The sequence below is a fragment of the Nomia melanderi genome, chromosome 7 (genome assembly GCF_051020985.1).
Source record: "Nomia melanderi isolate GNS246 chromosome 7, iyNomMela1, whole genome shotgun sequence".
Classification (NCBI taxonomy): Eukaryota; Metazoa; Arthropoda; class Insecta; order Hymenoptera; family Halictidae; genus Nomia; species Nomia melanderi.
This window is the reverse complement of record NC_135005.1, coordinates 17,083,581-17,106,170: the sequence shown is the minus strand read 5'-3', so window position 1 is coordinate 17,106,170 and position 22,590 is coordinate 17,083,581. Positions and strand designations below refer to the sequence as shown.

The 22,590-nt window shown below is 48.5% G+C and overlaps 1 protein-coding gene across 4 annotated transcripts in view; it reads left to right on the top strand.

Moving 5' to 3' along the window:
• The first annotated feature begins 11,958 nt into the window (after nt 1–11,958).
• Nucleotides 11,959–22,590, top strand: part of LOC143174715 (uncharacterized) — a 30,968-nt gene continuing 20,336 nt past the window's right edge. The window contains exons 1-3 of one of the 4 annotated variants that reach the window (XM_076369129.1): nt 11,959–13,590; nt 14,636–14,760; nt 17,181–21,763. In XM_076369129.1, coding sequence (XP_076225244.1) covers nt 13,558–13,590; nt 14,636–14,760; nt 17,181–17,226 — 204 coding nt within the window. In that variant the 5' untranslated portion in view covers nt 11,959–13,557 and the 3' untranslated portion in view covers nt 17,227–21,763. Of the gene's footprint in view, nt 13,591–13,614; nt 14,502–14,635; nt 14,761–17,180; nt 21,764–22,590 lie in introns of those variants that run through there. The other 3 variants (XM_076369127.1, XR_012998956.1, XM_076369128.1) reach the window with 3 other exon arrangements.

Below are 22,590 nucleotides of genomic sequence, written 5' to 3'. Positions count from 1 at the left end.
TTCCCCGAGTCTCCGCCTCGACGGTTAAGACTCGAACTTCCAATCGAATAATTAATCAGAGTCGAGTTTGTACTACTATAATTAGCAACAGTGAACCAGCTATTCGAAGGTATGAAATATAAAATAGTCTGCGAACAGTTCGGAATCTCTGCTTATACCGGGGTATAATGTGTTCTTTGTGCGAATCGCTGCGAACGACGAGAATAAACGTGTCTCTTCGAAAGTACGCTATCTGCCGGCTAGCCCGGATAAGTCTTTATCTCTCGCGGTAGCCTCTATCGATTTTTTCCGGGTCTACTAATCGAACCGTGATTTCGATCGGGCTCGAACAAATCGGCCAGCGACGTGAACCACCTACGGGGTCATTACAAATTGTGCTGCGATCGCTGCCACCCGAAGATAAATTGCTGCCCATACCCTATTTCGGAATCTTCCACTTATCGCGGCGATGGCGCAACGGAGCGCGGGAAGTATCGTGTCCCGCGGCCGCAGCGCGCGATTCGCTAAACAAATCGAATATTCGATCGGCCCTCGACTGTTCCGATCGCGGAATAAAATGTCCGCGGACGTGAATCTTCCGTTTCCCGTGCCGTGCGCGAGATTAACAGAGCTACGCGAAGGTCGCGCAAGGTCGTTCGTAACGAACTTCACCGTTCGGTCGTTAGTTTCCGGTAAACTTCGTTGCCATTCAATTCTTTATCGTTTCCTCCGTGGCCGTCACGACGACGACGACGACGACGACGACGACGATAACGATTCGTCTTCGTTGTGCGACGATGCGAGGTAAAGGAAAGAATAAAAGGGACAGTATTTACGTGCGAACTATCGTGCGTGATAAAGAGAACAATGGCGACGGAACTGGTCGAGATCCGTGCAGCGCGCGGTAAACAGCGTTTCCCTGAAAATTTCTTTCGTGAAATAATGTGCGACGCGTTCCCATAACGCCCGGCGAGGCTTCTTTGAAATTGGAGTGAGACCTTGAATAAAAACAGGCCTAATTTGAATAGCGCTCCGAGGAAAACCAGACGTATTCCACTTTCGCGTTGCCGGAAACTCTTCTGAACGGTCAGTGCTTCGCGTACCATTAACCTGTTAATGGCCGAAGGGAGCGGGGTTGCGACGAGTTAACTCGTCTTCCGTGTTCAACCGTCTCTCCCAATTGTTCCGCCCTTCCTGAATGTCGCGTTCCGAAGAACCTTGATTCCCTTCGCTGGATGAACGCTGGAATTACTTTGTCGTTAACGTATCTACCAGAAAAATAAAGTAGAATTCCTGTATTCCTATTCCAACCAGTCGATAGCTAAAGCGTTAACAGACCGAACAGAAAGGAATGAGAATTTCGAACGGCCTCGCGCCGTAGTTAAGGGTTAACATTCATGCGGAGCGTAACACCGTGAACGTTAGAAGGTCCTTTCGGGTCCAGCGGATCCGACAGCCGAGCAAGTGACACGTAGGGCTAGGCCCCGGAGAGAAAGGACACAAGCGCGACCGACAGAAAAGAGTGGAAGGACGGAGGTTGTCAAAAGAGAAAGGAAGGAATAGAGAGATGGGGTTGGAATAAAAGAGACTGAGGGGAACACTGGATAGAAAGGAAAGGGTGAGGGAGCGATAGAGAGGGGAAGCGAGAGAAGACGGAAGAAAAAGGGGGTGGGGGGGCAGGGCGAGAGAACGAAGTTGGTGGGGTCGATAGTTGGCCGAGTTGGCGGGAGAGCCGGTTGTGTAACAAAGGAACGAACCAAGTAACAAGAATCCCAAGGTGCATTCGTCGATATACTCCAGCTTCCTCGAACTCCTCGGGTTCCCGTTGATAAACGAGCGTACGAATCGGGCCCACGGATCCGCGAGAGTTCCCTCGTTCCAGCTCCGGCGAGTGTCCCCCGACGATTTCGATCCCCGACGATCCGTTCGCCTCGATCGCGACCGCGGACGAAACGATGGAACTGTCCGCTGCAGACGTGTTTCGCAACGCGTAAGAATATTGTAATTAGAACGGGTCAATCGATGTCACGTTCGATAATGGTGTCGGTTCGTCGACGTAATGACGACGGTGGTGTACGTTCAATAATAATTCGGATTCGAGGGGCGTTAGGCAACGTTCGACGGTTTCAACGGTTCAGACTAGAATGTTCGAGGTTATCAATCGCAATTCAAGACTGGATTTTTTGCCGGATTTTTTGCTATTCTCAACCATTAACCCTTTGCACTATAGAAGTGGTTCGCCATAAATATCCAACATTTTCCGATGAGATGCAGGCGACATGTTTTGACGTAGATTAAGGAGCACAGTGTTTTCTATTGAATATTTCACGTATCGATGCACTGCGCGAAGCTTAACGTTAAATATTCAATATTATAACATTGTGTGCGCTGAATCGAGTGGCTACTGAGACTGGCCATTGAAGTGCAGAAGGTTAAAGGAACAAAATATATTAGCTTTTGCTCTGTACTGTAGTTATTAGTCGAATGAAAGAGCGAGTAACGATAACGACGAAGTGAATATTAGAGGATCATTGAAGCAGGACACCGGCAATCGGTGTCAGTGGGTCAAACGGAGGTATCGATTGTTTCTTGAAACAAACGTCCGAATCCGATCCGTGGTTCCATTGGAGACCAAGTTAGATCTGCCTTCCCCGAAACGCAGAAGGTCTTTCTTAAGGTTGGGAAATAACACGGTTAGGTAAGCAACCCGTTGCCAACAGAATCGGACGAAGATTTCGAGCGCATCTCAGAAGAAACGACGGAGCGAGGATTCGACACCGATCTCAAAGCGTTCTATAATCTACCAATTAACGGCTCTGCTCGATAATTGTTTCCAGCGGAACTCGTACAGTTCCCGCCGCTGCTGCCGTCGTGATTTACGTCACGAGTAAATATGCGAGAGTATTATTATCCAGATGACATGTTACAGTTTATCGTCTCGGTGAGATCAGACTTCCCGTATCTCCTGACTGTTTCCTGACACGCGTTTCGTCCACGTGACCGATACTTTTCACCCACGACTCGTAAAGTTCCGTCTTTTCTGTTTCGCGAAGTCTTATCGCTCCCAAGCGACAGAAGTCAAACGGTTCCAAAGCGAATTCGACTCGTAACGGAGTTCTAAAACCTCCGGAGTAAAACCGTATTCCTATTCTTCTATATGTTAAACAATACTCGAGATATCGATAAGGCAAACACGATCCAAAGCTAACAACAACCTAAAGTGTCCGATTCTTCTATAGAAGAAAATTTCAAGCGATGCGAGGAGTTACAAACGCAGCGTACATCACACTTTCATGGAGTTCTAATTAAAACCCATCGGAAGACACCGCCAAGGACCCGCGAAGGCCAGGTTTCCCAGCGGTAAAATTCGCGGGGATCTCTCGACTCCGCGTCCAAACAGAAGCCGCGAGCGAGGATCGTGAGAGACGGGTTCGAAGGAGGAGCTCAAAGAGTATGGAAAAGAGCTGAATCGAAAGAATCGCGCCCCGGGGAAGCCGAGTCTAGAAACGAAATACGATTCTGAAGCGAGACGGTCGCGCGTGCGCCGGCCAAGTAGGAGGCGGGAACGCGAGGCAAAGGTGAATCGGTGAAAAGGGCGAAGCAGCGGCGGACAACAAAAAAAACAAAAGACTCGCGCGATGGCAAAAAGGAAACGTTAGCGCGAGAGGACGGAGGAGGAAGAGGGCGCGATGCCGGGTAAAGGCTCGCGAGCGAATCGTTGCTTACGTAAGTACGTGCGCAGATAAGAACGCGCTTATCTGGAGAACCGTAGCTTGCGAGCCGCGGCAAACGAAAGCGAGCGAGCGAACGAAATCCGTCGCGACGCGATTTTTGCGAACTTTATTGGCCATCGTAAACGATGAAATCCGTGGCTGAACGGATGCGTCTGTTTTCCCGGCGATGCCTGAACAGTCGCAGGGGAATAGAAAAACCGCCTCGCCGGTCTCTGTCAGGTTGAAGCGACCGAGAGGTCGGCATTTTGCATTTTCATCAATATTTATCCTCGCGATATCCATCTCGTGCACTCATTAGCGTAACGCGGATGTTTACTTGACTGTTTTTTTTATGTTGACGAAGTGAATTGCACCGAGGATGAAACAAGTATCGCGAGGACTGGAATCATTAGAGGCATTTCTCTCTCCTTCAGTTCTGAAGTATCGAATGATTGTTTTAAGAACGATTAAGAGGGTTAATAAGAGACGACTATTCTGTTTTTCCTATCCAACGGGGAATTCGATGTTCCCAGCGCTCTGCCGCCTCTTAAATGCTTTAATTGATCGCGTAATTAGTAGTGGCCTTGCCCGGCAATTTTCATGTAGACGAGCGGAACGTGAAACGTCGGAACGTAGGAACAGCTTTGCGGGGAACAGATTAACGCGAAACCGTCTCCGCTTGGAATTGCAAAGCTGGTGAACTATGAACCCGGTGTGTTTACAGCGGAACATTGAATAATCTTCTACTTCGACGATCCCGCTTGCGCGCAGGTTCTCGTTATTCGCGGAAAAATATATCCTTCCGTGATAAATATCGAGAGCCGGTCGTTGAAGAGAGGAATAAAAGAAAATCTTGCTTGGTAACGCTGATTACGTATACGAATGCACACAGGTGCACGCGGAGCTCGTCCGACAGACGCACACACTCGTTCCGGCGTAGATAATCTCTAATTTTTTTTTCTCTTCTCCCATTTACATCGTCACTGCTATTTCATTCTGAGGACGACGTTATTGTCGCTGAAGAATGGCGTTATGCAACGACCGTTCGCGACACGACCGCGCCGCGTTAAAAACAATGTTCGTTTCTGGGTAAAAGCCTACCGGTGTGTGCATGCACCTCCTAATGACATATTTTTTTAATTAGACCCTTTTCTCTCTCTCCTCTTTTCTCTACAGTCGTTAGTGGTACTGGAAAGTCGATATTTTGAACTTAAGCTAGAAGGTTTCTACGAAGAGGAACCAGAAAAGCTGATGGAAAGTTGAAAGATTGAAAGATGTTCGTGATAAAAATGATGAAACCTTCCGCTATCCTCACGCATCGTGAATTGATTGGCGTTCCGAACTGTGCGTGCCGGAAGTGCCGTTTTTCGCCGCGGTGTTTCCAACGTTAACGTCTTTCTCGCGGCACGGAATTATGTAAGTTCGTTCGCCTCGCGAAAAATTTGGGGCAGCGCTGTCGTCGGCGTTGCCCGTTTCCTCGCCGAAAGGAATTAACTCGCCCAAGGTCTTCCTCGTAACTGGCAATAATCGTTGCCCTGAAATTCTCAATTTATTTCCCTCCGCGCGTCCCGCTCGACGCCAAAAATACGGCGGCTAAAGTCGTCGCCGCGCCGCGTCGCGTCGCGTCGCGTCTCTGTCTTCTTCTCCTGAACGCGACAAGACGACCCGATATTTTCCCACTATAGCACGCGAATTAAAAATCAGGTTGGGTCATCAGCGCGTCATCTGGCTTTTCGCGAAGATAGCCGCGGCGGCTGTTACGGTGCCAGCAGTGGCATGACTTTTCTTATGCAGATATCGAATGTAGTAGTTTCTTTGGAGACTCGTTACATAAAGACGCCATTTTGAAAGGATGAACTTCGGCGCGGCGTTGCTTAGGTCGATTTTCGTCTAGATTACCCATTTCATTCCACGCGTCAGCTAATTTTTCCTAGCTAATTTAACCCTCGTGATATCAGTTAACCCTCTTTGCTCTCTTCGCTCTCAAAGAATTCGATGTGTTTCCGATTGGATTAAAATGTGTGCTTAAATAAATTAAGGAACGAATCCTTTTGCACCTCGTCGTCGCTCGGTCGTTCCCGTAGTCTATAAATGAACAGGGACCCGCAGTCTGCTCATTAGTTGGCCAATATAACTGACCCAGAAATTGGCAAAAGAGAAAACCGTGGTTATATTTGAACGGCCCTCGTACTTCCGAAAGGACGGGACGATGCATTATACAACCGTGCGCCTGAAAGAGTATTGGCTAGGAGCATCCAGACCGTGAAGGCCTCGAAGATCTCTAAAAACAAGCGTTTCGGTGACAAACCTCGATAGGACACGGGCAAGAAATAGGCCGCTCGCGGCCCCCTTCCTTCCGTTCCCTACACCACGAGGTAGGTCGATCCAATTGGGGGTTCGAATAGCCTAACGTGGTGGCCTCCCCTTTGAGTTCCCGTTGCGATCAATACTCACGATGCCAAAGCTAACACGGACTGCTGGCTCTGCCCGACTTCGCAGTGGTCTTCGCGCGAAGCGTCGCTGTCCTTGAGTGTTATAGCAATTCACGGCGAAGTCGCCGCTGTCCCCGCTCTCCCCCGCCGTCATTGTCTGCCACGCGATTCTTTCAAATTGCTCTGCGATTATTGTGTTTTAAATATGTATTGCATGAACGCATTAACCGCACGAACGGCAGTAACATTCGTTTCCGAAGTGAACGAATATACCGCTCGATTATCGCGACTGCTAACCGTAACTCTCGATTCGAACGTTATCAGTGCGATTACGAGTATTTACTTAATCATTAACGATTAGAGAGCCAACGGTTAGTTACAGAAAATTCAAGTCATCGATCAGGTATACGCGAATAAGCCGGCTCGCCATTGGAAAGAAAGCACGGCCTGCTGTCGTGCAGCACCGTGCTTCCGCCGGCGTCCTCATACTGTACAACTGTACACGCATATGGATGATATATACGGGGTGTGCGAAAATAATTGATGCCAGCTAAGCAGAGATCATACGGAATAGTAAAGAATTCAATGAAACTTTCGTTCGCAACGGTTCGTGCATCTTCGTTAGAGCATGTCCGTATGCAAAATCAAATTTCCTCAGTCTAATCTACAATGGTAACGTTAAATATTCGTTGTATTCGTGTTCACGTACGATACAAAGATACCTCCGATTAGTTTTCATGCAGAGTATCTCTTGGAATCCTCCGTTTTCGAGCGAAGTTCTTGAATGAAATTTGTTCCTCGAATTTCAGGACATCCTGTATGCATGCACGCACACATACGCGCGGCCATCTCGCTTTGCAAGAATTCGTACTGTACAGCTGCGCGTTGCGTCACTCCGCAATTTCGGATACCCGCTTACCTACCCGTAATCGCTACAAGGAAGAGGAAGCGATGCCTCTCTCGCTCCCCGATGACCTTTCTCTTTCTGTCGATTATCATCGGGCGTGCGCATATGCGTCCACGGGGGCACGCAGGAACGCACAACACGCGTGTTGCTTTGCTCACTCGCCTTGGGAATTGCACAACCACGGCTTCCCGTTTTCTCGACCTTCCCGATCGGGCTCATCCACGGAATCCTTCTTTCCTCGGCGTAGACGCGATCGAGCCGTCAGATTATCGGGACCTTAACCCGCTGGACGACGTACGGGAGTCCTGTGGATATGCAATATTGTTGCCATTCCGATCTCTTGCGATTTTTCTTACGTGACTGAATGCTTGACGCGTTCGCTACCAGCGTTTTACATAATGAAAATGAAATTAATTTTGTGGATATTATCAGAAATTCTACGACGGTATATTTAGGAACTCGATGACTCGTTACGGTTTCATTTTTCTAATATCTCGTTTAGATTTATTGGATTAAAGAGAATATTATTGACCGTCAGCGGAATAAACGCTGCTAACGTGTTAAACGTAAAAATATAGAAATACCGATGGATGATATGTAAAGATTCATTTTATCCTATGCGTATACTTTACACAGCAGTAGATGCTACGTTTCGTCTATAGCATAGAATGCTTCTAACGTCTTTCGTTGAATGAACCTTCCACATCACTACATAGACTCTTGGTTTATACATGTTACAGAGTAATGAAAGCTTCGAAAACCCTTGGCGGTTGTACCTACAAGGGGGGCCGTAATACGTGGGTACAAATTCAAGGCCGAGCCAGCCCACGGAGAAGCGAACTCCCGAACGTTTCCTATTCAACCTTGTTCCGGAACTATAGAACATTTTGTATTTCTCGCTGATTACAAGCTGTCCCATTACCCGAGCAACGAGTTCTCAAAGAAAGAGCATTCACTCGGTATATATAAGAACCATTGAAACACGGAGAGATAATCTAGAGCACAACCAACAAAGTCACAAGACTATTTCTACTCGTTAATTACAATCCTCTACGGTTCTACCAGCGACAAGCCAAAAGTTCAAACAGCCGTTCGCAAGATTTCCTTCGAAATAAGTGTTTTATAATGCCCCTTATTAATTCCAACAACCGAGGCTCTACCGTACAAAAACTTGTACCGTCAATTGAAAGGAAGTGACAGTGATGTATGAATACTTTTTTTCTCCCACTATAGGCGGCAGTATGTAGCCGACGTTAGAGGCGGGATAGATAGATTACGCGGCCGCTGTCTCATTTCGCAGAGTGCACGGAGAGGCTCGTGTAGCGATGGTCACGCACACGCCACCGCGTACACACACACACACACGCGCGCGCACGGTGCGCGCGGCCGCGCGTCGCATACAGTGTGTCGCACACACGCGAGAAAGAGGGGAACAAAGAAAAAGCCCTAGCGACCAGCAATGCGGCAACGGTGAGCGCCTGCGCGCCACGCTATGTGAGTCAAGGACGACACGTGCGGCTCCGTACGACCTACTTATATCCCCGTTGCTTCGTGCGCGATCGGCTCGCCGTACGAACCTTCCCGAGCGTGGAAATAGGACGACACCGAGTCGAGTCCCAATGTTCCCCCCGAGCCGACCCCTTCCCCTTTACAGTACGCGAGCTTCGTTAATCGACTAACCGCTATACGCGCGGCACCGTTCTTTCGCGTTTTATACTTCGATCGCGTCGATCATCTCGGGTCCAGTAACGATTTTCCATCATCGTCCGCGGCCGGCCGCCCGATCGGCCGAAATCGAGCCGCGTCAGCCATTCTCGGACACCTCGCCGTGGACTCCGTGCGAAATCTCCATGCAACGCGCGGCAGGCACACCGCCATCTACTTATTCTCGCGAAACGATCAATCAATCCACGTTTCCCGCGGTTTCGATGCGTTCGCCGAGCTTTCGGCCGAGAAGCAGAAACGGGTCTGTGCCGCGGACGTTATTCGGACGATTACAAACGGACGATACGTTACGTAAGCCCGATAATCGGGAGAACACCCAACCGCCTCGTGGATCAACGCGATTTACGGGAAGCGATGGTATTCTACCGTTGGAAAGTAGAATTGAGAAGCAGGACGTCAGGGGGATTGTAATACTTCTTGTAGAATACGTTTTATCGGAACTGTACGATGAAATATGATAGATATTAATAGAGTAGACGACATTTGGAAGTAAGTAGACTACCAAGAAAGGTCTTCTAGGCAGGAAGGTATTGATTTTTCATGAAGCTTTTGCTTGAAGGATATACCACTCGTTTCCCGAAGATGGCGAGATTCTATGCTTGATCAAATATTTTTTACTAGAGATAGTATTCGCTGGACCAACACGAGGTCACCGCAGAAGCTTGAGTGCCCGGAATAGCGGATCTTGATGGCCGGGGGCCACCGCGGCGCCCTATATGCGAAACGCGGAGGATCGATAGAAAAATGGGTCAAAGGTTCGACGCCAGTCTCGGCGTGAGTAGTAGTAGTGGTCACGATGGTCTGATTACCATTGTCGCGAGAATCTACGATGACTTGACTGTTGTACAAAATGATTCTCGATAAATCGTCGCACCGATCTGCAGCTGAAAGTTAACCTAACTTCTACGATTGGAAGGTATAATTTTTCAGAAATCCGTTGGAAAGAATCTGCTAACTAATCGAGCATGATTGAAAATCGGAAACGAAAGAAACCCGTTAAAGACGCGAAATAAAGGAAGATGATTAGATTTGCTCGGCACTTAAGAATCCCAGTGTATAGCGGATTGATGATGATTTGCGCATAGCAGCAAGAGGGGCGGTTGGCTGACATCCATCCCTGGCGTTCGCATTGGAGAAGCGGCGTGCACCACTACACGATGGCCCTTCGGACCCGTAGAGCACCGAGTCCAAAGGCGGCGGGTATAAAGGCTGCCTTGATTCGTCGGTTTTCTTCCCACCGGCAGCATAAGTAGCGCGTTTCCGCGCGGGTTGCGGCCAGTTCCTGTTCGACCGTCATACGACCGTAGCGAGGCGCGGGCGTGTGGAATCTCCCAGCACTCATCGTACAAACACATACACAGATATACGCGCCGCGTATACATTGAGAAAGACACAATCCACATACGTCGCGATAGCGTGTTCGTAAAGATCGCGCGCACCACGGGCCAAGCCGTGTATGCATGCGTGTGTGTGTATATATATATGAATACATATGATCTGTAGAACCGTATATACGTATACATGTAATGTGTGTACACGGTGTCCTCGGCCGAGTATCGTTTCTGTGTATTGGACCCCGAGAGTGGCCTCGTGTGCGCCTGCCGTCTATACGCGTAGCGTAGTGCGCGTGTACGTGTGTGCCCCGTGGATAGTGAACGTCGCGGGAATTCGTGGTGTAGTAGAATCGGCCAATCGCGGGCCAAGTAGCAACGGCTGTGCACCAATCGACGGGCAGGAGTGCTCACGAATGCGCGCCACTGTTACCACCGGATGTACGATCGTGGCCGGTAGTGGGGATAGACTGAGAGTGCGGCATAGGCTACGCGCTCGAGCGCATCCTCGTTCGTCGCTGCTCGCCTTCGGAGTCGGTCGTGTTTCACGCTCTCGGGTTCTCCTCTCTCACCGGCAGTTACCCGGAGCTCACCAGAGAGTTCACTTGCTAGACTCTCTCTCCCTCGAACGCCATCGTGGTGCTACCACACCGCGCCACACAGTTCCTCCGAGTTTCGACTTGGTTCAGTTCCGATCCAGCCGCGTTCTGTGCCGACTTACAACCGTTCCTGGGAACGACTTCGAAATACAGGCGGTTGTCGTCGTCGTCGTCGCCGTCGCCGCATATCACGCGTTACCGATATACGTGTCCGCCGCGGATAGCCCCTCGAATTCTCATTGTGCCGCCGTGGCGTGGTCTGGAGACCGAACGCAACCGGAAATCAGCCTCGAATTTCGTACCGTAGACCGTGGGACCACGCGGTTACCTTGGACTGCCGACTTTACTTTGTGCATTTTACACTTCTTTTCCGGCCTCCTTCGACGAGTGATCGCTGTCCCCGAGTAGTTGGTTCGCTGTCGTGATAATTGAACATTTGCATCGAGTTCGGAACCATTTGACCCGGAAATGGAAATAGGTCAGCGTTCGTATCGTCGTCGCGTTACGAGATTCTTCGCTTTTTTTACGGATTCCGATTATATTCGAATTTTCAATACTTACACGTTCACACGAGAGAAACGCTCTCGAGCGTATTCGATTCGTTTAATGGTCGGTTCCGACGAAGTCGGACTCGAAGCGGGTTAAGTGAGTCGCGGTAAGTGCCAGCGCGGCACATAGGAATCGGAGCTTTTCGTACTAATTATAGCATACCCAATGGTCAAATCGTGTTACGGGTTAAAGAAGCTTTTAGCGAATTTGTGGATACCGGTTCCCCACCGCCGATTAAAGATATCTGTCCTTTGTGCAGTTGAAGAAAGAACGGAGAGAGAGAGAGAAAAAAAAACGAAACGTTGCTCGCACGTCGCGATGTTCGTGTTCGTGTTTCTCTTGGTCTCTCAGTGGGTAAAGATGGCGGTCCCGTCGTTCGTTGGTTCGTTGGTTGAGTGGTGAGAGGGGCAACTGTGACGCAACCCGTCGTCACGTGATCAAACCGTGGCTCCGCTCTCGCTGGGCCAGTGTGTGATCTAACGTTTGTTACGGCAGTTGGTGGAGGATACGCAACAACGACTGGAGTGCAGAAGGGCAAGAAGAATTTGTTTCTTTTTTCCTCTTCACCTACATCGGTTCCGCGGCTCGTCTCGTCCGGCACACCGATGCGCGGCTACGCCGTCGATCTTTTCTCGGTCGCTAGGTCAGTGGGGGTGAGAAACTGGCTTGGCTGTGTGCACAGATAGTCAGTCTTTTTCTCTCTCCTATCGGCCTCGCGGCATATCCTTTTATCGGCGTACACACCAACGGGCCCCGACGTTCCAGAAGAATCTCTGCGCACACACGCATACACGTACACACACGCCTCTCTCGCATTCTGTCGTTGCGATTTTTGGAACGCCAAGAGCATTACCTCCGAAAGAAAAAGAGAGCGGAGGAAACTGGTCACCAGTTGGGTATATCGGTATTATGTAGGAGCACCAGGCTCAGCAGTGAAAACCGTGTTCCCCCAGCTGTAATGTAACATGTTGAAAAGGCTCTGGGATCACGGAGAACACTGCGCGAGTACTGACCGTTCATCGAGCATCATCATCCTTCATTGTCGTTCCCTCTCGTTTTTCAGTCGCGCGAACGAGGTCGAGAGAAAGAGAGAAAGAGAGGAGAGAGAGAGAGAGATCGAGAGAGTGAGAGAGAGAGAGAGAGAGAGAGAGAGCGCGCGCGCGCGCAGACCTCCTCGCAGTACGTAAACTACTTTTCCGCTCGTTCCAAGCGTAAATTACTGCGGGCGATCGCCGACCGGAAAATTTCATTCCCGAAATAAATCCGCGTTGATTAAGGGCATGCCTAAAGAAGCTTGAAAGCTTGTTTCTTTTTTATTTTTCTTTTTATTATTTATTTTTTCTTGAACGATACTTTCCTTTCTGTTTCTGTCATTTTTCAAAAGAAATTTTTCGTCCCGCGTTCAAGCATCCGTTTGAACGTTTCCAATGAGAGAGAGACTACGCGTCGTTCCCAACCGTTACAGTATATTCTCTGTTTTTAGTAGCCGAGTCCGACGTGTGTCGTAAATCGGATGGAAGGTGTGCACCTGCTACGGCGAACAGCAGGCCCCTGGTTTCTTACGTGTAACGCAGCGAGTAGAGCTCCGGCCGCACGATCGTCGTTGCAAAGCCACTTTGTAATTGCCGTGCAAGAATCCCCGCCGTTAGAGCGCCGTTCACCTCGAGAGACTTCTATACTTTCTAAAGCCGCTTACTTTCGTAACTTGGCAAATACCGTCCGCCTCGTGCCGTGTACATACCGGATCGTTGCCGCGATTACAGGTCTGAAGTTTTTTTTCTTCTCCTTAATAAAACGGTCCGTTGTCGTTTTCCATGTAACCAGTGTCCAACGTTTCTTTTGCCATTCGTTGACACGGCTAACGTTCTCCACGGCCGTGTTCCATTGTAGCCATTTATTTCGATATAGAAAACGGATTTTATGGGCACACAGGTTATATTTCCTACCGTCCGGTAAATTGGACTTTAACTTTCACGCATAGACAATCGGCTTCTATACGAAAGCGATCTACGTTTGCACTTGGGTGTTATTCCATAGCCAGAGTTTGCTCGCGAGTCTATATAGTCGCGTGAGTCAATAGATGTCACTCCGTACATAGCTATACCGTGTCCAAGTTTGTAATACGTCGGTTAAGTTTCTTTCGACGCGTTCGTATCGTAGAGAATCGAGTTCTCTTTCCGACTCGAGAATCGACTTTCCACGTCACCGGCCTCACGTACGCCGCGCGCAAATATCGCGGCTCCGTGAATTATCTTTCGAAAGGCGGCATAACCTCATTTTTCGACGTCGTACGCCAAACCAGCAGCCGTGCGAGCGTGAAGAATGCCTTTCGAACCACCGTGTGTTGTTGTTTGGGTAATTCTACAAGAACCATATAACTTAAAATAGTCTCGCGTGAATCGGTCTAATTAATACGATACGTAGTCGGCGATAAAGTGTAACGCGTATCCTCGTTCCTGTACGAATATATACGTCGAGAAACCATTAACGGTGAACCCACCGGGAACAGTTAAAGCCGCCGTTTTGTAATATACACGTGAATAAATTCGTTTATTTAAGAATTTCCGACGGTGCCGCGTTTACGATTACAAACGATCGTAAAGCGAGGCGCGTCCGAAATGGCTCGTTGAAAACGGCGCGATAGTTCTAGGGTTACACGCACACGATCGCACAGTATATACCCGGTGATAACACGAAATCATGACGAGAGGCAGATCGAACGGACGGACGGGCGCGCCTGCGAAGGATCAGAAACGACGAACGGAGGTTTTAAAGACGGCCGCGTGTGTCGGTCGTTTCTGTAAATAGAAGAACGTGTTTGTTTTCACTGTGTAACTTGTACTCTGGTGTCGGCCAGGAGAAACCGTGTCGAGGAGTCGAGCGACCCGTTCTTTTCGCAACCGCTAATTTAACGCGTCGTGCGTTACAGGTGTGAATTGCCAACTTAAAAAAGGCAAACCAACAGGCAGCTCGGCTGCTCCGATCGGTGGTTTTGAACGACTCTCGTATAAAAGTTTCCTAAGGCGTCGCCTCGCGATGCCGTTTCAAAGAAAACTGTTCACACGCTATTTGCTTTTTCTACGAGCTGTTAGCACTATGCTAACGTAATGCTGATAGTGACACATACTATTTGCGGATCGGACTGTTGAGATTCGACGTGTATGTGAACGATAATGTTCCCAAAGAGACGCACACCGTACCGTATTGATAGAAGAGGTTAGGCCATTTTTATGAAAACCAACATGGATGCTTAGTCGCGACTCTTGGTAAATTATAATTAATCCAATGTATATATGTACATATGTATACATTGGATAGCTGTTAAATCAGGAAAAAGTATTCAACGGAACACTGTTTACGAGGATAATTGCATATAAATATTTATTCTCTCTCGCTGTAGGTACATATTTACCAAACTGTGTCCGGGATTCCTTGCGTATTGCGTATCAACGGACGATCAAGCTGCAAAGGAGAAATAGAAGCGAGAAGTTTGGAAAGTTACCACTCCTTGGGAAGAATGGAGAGGTAGGAGACAGAATGATGGAACGAGATATACTGTGCGCGTTCGCGAGCGATCGCTACGCGCGCGCGCACATTTATACACACAAACACACACACACATACACATACACACACGCAAGGAGGAAAGGGAAGTGGGACTGGCTTGCCTTGTGCCACTTTGTACGTACGCACCGCTATCGAGATTGTAGTCTCGATAGTTTGTACCGGTCTCTTAATATTCCCAGATTCGTTTCTTCTTTTTTTTTTCTCTCTCTCCTTTTTCGCTTCCATCGAGTTCGGCCCACACGCCACAGTCGTTAACTCGGTCTAGCCATTATTTTAACGCGTAATTGCGCCCGTTCCGTGTGCTCGGGTTGTTTCTAACCTCTTTCCTCTTTCTCTGGCTCGGATATCTTAATTTATCGTCCACGTGTTACATTATTACAGGCACATGCGTGTAAGCAATTTTGATTAAAGTCCACGACGTATGGGACGGTTATATAAAAGAATTAAGTGCTGCGATAAATCTTGATATGTATAATATATTAACGCTTCCGGTGCGTTAAAAGAAGGCTTTAACGCCTAGATCAGTCTAGACTCGTACGGTTCAGATGAGACTGTCACCGAATTCGTTACAATCATTTTGTTAAGGGTATACAGATTAATTAATGTACTTTCATTTCAGTTGGTTTCATCGTTAACTCCGTATGGAGATTAGATTTATTTGTTAGCCGTATATATATGACTGTGTGCTTCGACATTTTATGCGGAAGTAAGCATTATCAGCCATTATCTTGTATTTACATCGTTCGACGTTTTTCGTAGTAGAACCAAAATGGCGGGCGACGATTACGAGTCCGTTAGGACCTTAAAGCGAGACAAGGATACGGACCGTTGAAAAAGGATTCTTCTCGGTATTGGGTAAAAGCCGTGGAAAGACGGCCCGCCTAGCGGCGGGTGGTCAACATCCGCCATTTTATAGAAGGCTAGCGTCCCATTGCGGCCATCTTTCGTGTATAACACTCGAAGCGTTTCCATTTCCATTTGGGCAGCTCGATTGGCTCGGATTCCATCCACGCGCTGTCTAATTTTACTCGTTGGCCTCGAATCCGCTCGCCATGGCTCATCGCGTGCTGGTACCTGTCTCCAAAAAGAGTCTCTCGCGATCAGTATCGTTCAGAATAGCCGAATTTGCCGTTCCGTGGCCATTTCGGAACGGAGATCGAACATGGCACCATCCTATCGCAGCACGGTTGCGTGTATGCACACTAGAACTATTTACCGAATAGTTGAATCGATTAGTTTTCATTTTTTTTATAGGAACTAAAATCGAATTTACTGAAATTTCAAATAATCATCGATTCATTTAAGAATCACTCGGAAAAATAGCTGTAGCTACATTCGGTAGTTATAAAAGAAGAAACTCTAGAACGAATGTTGATAGATAGTTATTGCTTTAACTACTACTACTACTAGTAGTATCAATTTATTCGAGTAACATTAGTGGACAAGTGAGTTACGCCGCGAAAACGAATAAAACGGCGAAAGCGTAATTGAATGAGAAGCAAGATGCATCAGGTTTAAAAAGTCTCGCTCTATCTCTCCTCCTCCTCGAGCAGAGAGATCAGGTTTTGCTTCGTATCGCGGGTTATCACGCGAATACGAACGGGTCCCATATCGTATTATAACAGTGGTAAATAATTCCTCTAATTAATCTTACATCATCGCAACCAGGAAACCGCCTAATTGCATTAACTTCCGTTGATGAATTCTTTGCGTTTTATCTTCGAATTTTTTCCCGGGAACAATGGACGCTGGGAAAAAATGAATATTTCAATTATGAACGGTTACCTTTGTCCGCCGTCCATTGCGTCGATACGCGTCCGGCCCGTAAGAAGCTCGGAAATCTTTCGTTCTCGTTAAAAGTAACGCCCGAGCCCCTCGTCCCCGTTAATCGCATTATCGACTCCGAGAAGGGGTTAAACCCCTTTTAAAGGGATCGAATAATCTAAAACGACGATACCCGCGAAGCGTGACCCGTCCGCTTCGGGTTTCCATTTAATCCCTCGAATGAAAGTTTCGTTTCCGCCGTTATCGGCCTCGAACACTAATGGTAATAATATATATATGCACATATATATACCGACACTTTTATTTCATCCTTAATTATTCATACGAAACGTGGAACAAAGAAAAGTAAAATGCAACGAAACTGACGCGTTCGAAGCTTCATTGCTGTATCATTCAACTTCGAAAATGTACGATGTCTCGCACAGCGCGATTTTCTATGTACAACGTAGCTCTGTCGAGGCAGACTTCGAAAAGAACGTTGAGAACACAGGAAATAACAGCGAATTACAACGTCACGATGCGTCGTGCGATAAATGTATGTTCCCGGTTGATTCCATCGGCGATTATGTTAACAGTAATAGCACTTTTGCCAGGATTTTGCGCGAGATGGAACGCCAGGAAGCCACGGGGACTGCGTGACACCCCGAAATCCAATTTCCCGTGCCGGCCACGGTTTGAAAATTCGTCTGTGTCTGCGCCAATGTTGCGGATGACATCATTGCGAAATGGCCGGACGGCGGAGCGAAAGGGGTATCCGTAAAGATCGTGGATCATCGCGCGGGTGGGGACGGAGAGGAGAGTGCCGGTGCGCGGGGAGCAGCGGGGGCGAGCGTGAAGAGGAAGAGACACGGCTAGTGATGGGTTGCGAGGGTCCGAATATGCAACAAATGCGTAACGCCAACGTTATAAACGAACAATTGAACCCTTTGCGAAGCCTCGCGCTCGGAGGTTCTTCCTCTTTCTACCTTCAATTGAAACTTCGAGCGCCGAATAAGTTCTCGCGCGCAACACGCCAAGCGGACGTGTTGCGACTTATTATAAGATGATTCATGATTAATGATTCTATGCAAATACAGAGGAAAATTTCCGTTTCGATAACATCTTCATACAGTCGCGCATGCGGCGCTTCGTAGGTGGTTTACTTTGTAACAAAGAAAGTTTTGAGTCACGTTTACCGCTGCGTTCTAACCGTAGGATTGAACTAAGGAAATGAGTTCTCGCGTTACTGTCTTTACTATTACGCGGACGATGGTAAAATATAGGTTACCAATGAAAATCTGAAGAATTAGTTGAAAAACGTATCGTTAGTTTGGCTTTCGAGATGACGCGTACACTCGTGAAACACACAATTAACTGGTTAAACGAGCGGGCCGCTCGGAAAAGCTTCGGCATCGAATCGAATGACCATATACGAGCTAGATACAGGTCGAGTGAGTCTGAAGAGCGAAACGGGCGAGACGGAGAACGGAAGAAATGCGAGGAGAAGAGAACGACCGAGGTCTAGGCGCAGAAAAATCGCAAGGCGGTCGGCGGTGGGGTGGAGAAAGACGGCGGGCGGCGAGGGGGGAGAATGGAACCGTGATGCGATATAAGCACGGGAATCGAGCGGTGGGGAGGACCGGGTGGTGAGGCCTTGAACAAGCGAAAAAGAAGAAAAAGCGGCGGAGTTTCGACTATGCTGTTTCTACTACCGCTTCATAACGTTTCGCAAAATTCGGCCGAGATCCGTCGCCCGAGAAATTTTCGACCCTCCCCCCACGGCTCCTCGCTCTTCCATCATTCCGTCTCGGCCCCCGTTGCCCGCGATGGACGCCGACTGCATCGAACAAGTATCGAAACGAGACGTCGACACGTGGCGGGGCCAGCTTTATTCGCGTTGCAACGCGCGTCATTTTTCCCGGAAACGCGTCAGTAGGGTACACGAATGGAGTATAGGCAGCGAAGGAAGACCTCGAAGACAAAGGAACGTTGTCGATTATCGTCGGATCATCGAATGTAGTCGCGACACGGATCGCTTATTAGGATGTCCGTGAAATTTCGAAGAAGTTTCGCGAAGGTGCCGGAGCGCGAGTAACTTATTGTTCTCGATTCGATCGGTTCGTCTTGTACGATTTGGGAAGCTGACGCTCGGAACGCCGAGGATAATTGCGAATAATCTCATTGACGGGAAAGAGGATAGTCGAGCCGCTTACAAAGGATTATCACCTTCCCGTGCGCGATCGTAACGCGAGATTCGCACACGTGGCCGCGTATCGATCGGCAGTTTGCGCCAGTTCGCGCTGGACCGCGGAACGAATTTAAATTTCAAATGTTCACGATATTTTCGCGACCGTATGCGTGTCCATTGCTCGTTTCTCGAACTCGGAAGAAATAAAGCCGCTCTCCTAACCGTCCTCCAGGGACTCGGTCCCGGTTTTATCGCCGGCCCACAGGCCCGAGCCGAGCTACGCCCACGAGAACGACAGTTTTACGCTCGCGAATCAATTATTTCTCGGTCCACGACCGAACACGCTGAACAACGTTTCCGATCTTATTGCGCGGACGAATTAAAAAGATAGAGTGTATCCTTGCTCGCCGACGTGTACGTCGATACGTCTGGGTACGCGGAGCCAGAAGAATTCACGAGAAAATTCGAGATTCCTGTAGGAAACACAACGATTCAACGCATCTTCGCTGGTTCATAAATGAAATCCAAGGTCTTAGAATAATCCGATCGCGGTGTTGCATAACGACGGAGCTCTGCATGTACCGTCTTTCTCGCAGCCGAGCCTATTTCGACTCTACCAAAAGTGTTCTCAAGGTCGGTAGCCCGCTATACAGGGCGGAGCACCGAAACGATAACGCCTGAACAACTTTACTCTTCGTAGACGTACGAGAAGTAGAATCCGTTCGAGGTTGAGCCGCTCGTACGAGATTGTCCGCGTGGAATATAAAACGGAGAAACACTCGTAACGACTCGGCAACGCCATTGCGAACGTAGAAACTAGTTTCTTACCGTCGTTCCTTTGTATTCAGAAAATTCTCGTATCACGGAAAACTCGAATGTCCGTCGGCGAGTAGATTTCTATTAATATCGACGACATATTCCCTTCATTTCGACATTCCTCCGACACCACGGTTCCCCTTGCGCTTCGAGGGAACTCTGCGCTCCGTGAAATCTTGTAGCCGAATCGTCAAGAATTCACGCACATGCCCGGTGCCGTGAGAGGGAAGAAGAAAAAGGGCGAAAGGGGATGGAAAACGAAAGTGAAGAGGACGGGAGAGGAAAGAGAGGTATCGAGGCGTGGGTGAGGGCGTCTCCTTTCCGAGCGGAATCTACCCGGCTCGCCTCGTGGCCCGAGCCTCGCCGAAAATCCACCCCAACTTTCACCCTCGCAGCACGCCCGGACAATCGGATCCGGCTCAAAGATGGCCGCCTTGCCGGCTAGGAGGTCACCGGGCGCGCTAGACCACGCCCAACCCTCGGCGAGCTTTCCGAGCGGCCGATTTCGCCTGCGAGCGCGCCAAGGGCGCTTCAAGGACGGCCACCGATACCCACTCCTTCAGGAAGAATAGGAGCCGGCCGAGCCCCACGATCGCTTCTTCCCGGAAATTGCGTAACGCCGTCAGGGTCGCGTTAATTTGCTCCCCGCGCGAGTCCCAGCCTTCCTGAACATTCTCCTCGCGGACAAAGGAACGATACGATCTGCGCCGAGCTTTTATTCTAACGAAATAATTCATAGTCCCGCGATTGATCCATTGCTCTATGATTTTTTCTTGCCCAGCTCGATACGACCGCTTCATTGTTAATGATTCACTGGAAAGAAAGGAGAATATGCTTGTTACAGGGTTACGTCTAGTACGATTCATAATTGACAACTTCTGTTCGAAACTTTCCTGTGTTTTTCTCTTAGCACTGTAACTATTTTCGAATGTTTTCGTGCAGGTTCCAAGAGATCGATCGTTGATTTTCAAGTGAATTTCTCAGAGAAGCATCCGTTGTGTTTTGAATCGTAGCGAAATAAGAACCGTGGATGACTCGTTTCAGCAGCTGACTCACCGTCGATCGACCAGCGTGCCGATACTATAATTTCGTGCCACGTAATTTGTTCCGTTGATCCCGTCGAAACAGGGTTATCACGGCCACCGTTTGTCCGATCGATCGCCGCGGACGCGTTTTCTTGGGAACGGAAGTTCGCGGGATCGCGGTTCAGAGGTACACGGTGTAACAGTCGTGTCACTGGCGGAAGTGCAACGACCAAGGGATGAGCGAGTTGCAACGCGAGAAGAACCGTTGCGGAATCGAAACGCGCGCAGCGAGAAACAGCGGAGAAGGATACAAAGAGACGGGGCTAGCGTCGCTCGAGCGTCTCCTTTGTGCCCGGGACGGCGAAATGGGTTTTCGGAGCAGGGAGAAGCTTTTTCGGGGCGGAATCGATCGACCCGTTTCACTGGCCTAATTACACCTCGACCTCCCGGCACCAGGCCGCCGCTCGTTCCGGTAAACACCGCGCCTCTCGTGTATTCCGAGATATATATGCGGAATATATTATAACCGGTGGTTGTGTAACATCCTGCGCTTCGCTGTTCGATAACGCGAACGCTACGCTGGCTGCCGCGCTTCAAAGACCCGTGGAACTCGAACGAGACGATTTAGAATCGAACAGGTCGATCGGAATGAAGAATTTTCGCCAGGAATTTCTTGTTAACCGTGGAACCACGCGGATACGTATCCTAGTAATCTATTTTTAGATCCCCAATTTCCAAGGTTAATAACAGTGCAATGCAAAGATTGTAACGCCGAATCATTAACTGTCCCTGCTTTTCTTTGCTACACAGGAATAATTCTACAGGAACACAATATTTTCATGACGCTTAACGTGTTAACCAGTTAAGCGTGGAACTTGGTTTGAAAAGTCTCTCATTATGCGCGCGATAAAATCAAATAATGAAGTGTATACTCGTTAAATGGAGGCCAAATGCAATTAAAATCAATCCTAACGAAAAACTAAAGCGAAACGAAGAAGAATTACTACTTTACAGATCGAAATTATTAATTCTGTTTTATTAAATGCTTCACATTCTTCATATTTTCAAATTTTTATACTTTCCATTTTGCGGAGTAGATCGTTTCAGCTGACGATAAATGTTACCACCGAGCAACTAGGGCGACTATTCATAATATCTTGTGGATCGTCAAGATCGATTGCAAAGTTTAATGAAAAAATTGAAAGTTTACACCTCCTGAGGTTCGAAGCTCGTCGTATTGTCAAAGTTTTTGATATTCTTAACCGACGTTTGCTTCGAGTTCCGTTAGAAGTGGAAGGATTACATGTATGATCCGCAGCGTTGATTGTCCAGTGGTTTATCGAAGTAATTTATAGGGGTACGTAGGACTATTTCCGTGAGTATAATCCAGACAGGTGATTCGCGTCGGGTGCATCTAAGCAACGTTATCGCCAGGACCGCCAAGACGTTCGTTTTACGAGTCTGGGTCGATAAATGCCGGGGGAACTGGATTTTGTGGAACGCCGGGGTAATTCAGACGTTATCGCCGCTAAAAAGTTTCCCATCGCGTGACAAATAACCCTCGCCATCCGCCATTACGCGCCATTATGTCCGTACGTCGTAACTTCGTCCGTCCAACCTTCGTTCTTCCGATAATAAAACAAACGATACGGACTGTAGGTCGCTCGAAACGATCAATTACTCGAACTGCGGGCAATATCGTCGATATTCCGCGATGTGTGTCGTCGGCGGCGTGCCGCCATGATTGCGCCGCGCTAAGAAAGCGCGAATTGAGACGGAAGAAACCGCAAATGAAAGGAAAAGAAACGATCGCCGGGGCCGGTTAACACTCTGTTTATTACGATCCATCGTTGCCATTACTTTCTTGACGCCACCGGATCCTTCAAAATGGCTCGTTCAGGATTTCTCCTTAAGCAGTCGTCGAAGTCACCGACACACTTGCGAGGAATCATCAAACAGATCGATTCGGATACGTTAAAATTGAAACGGGCAACT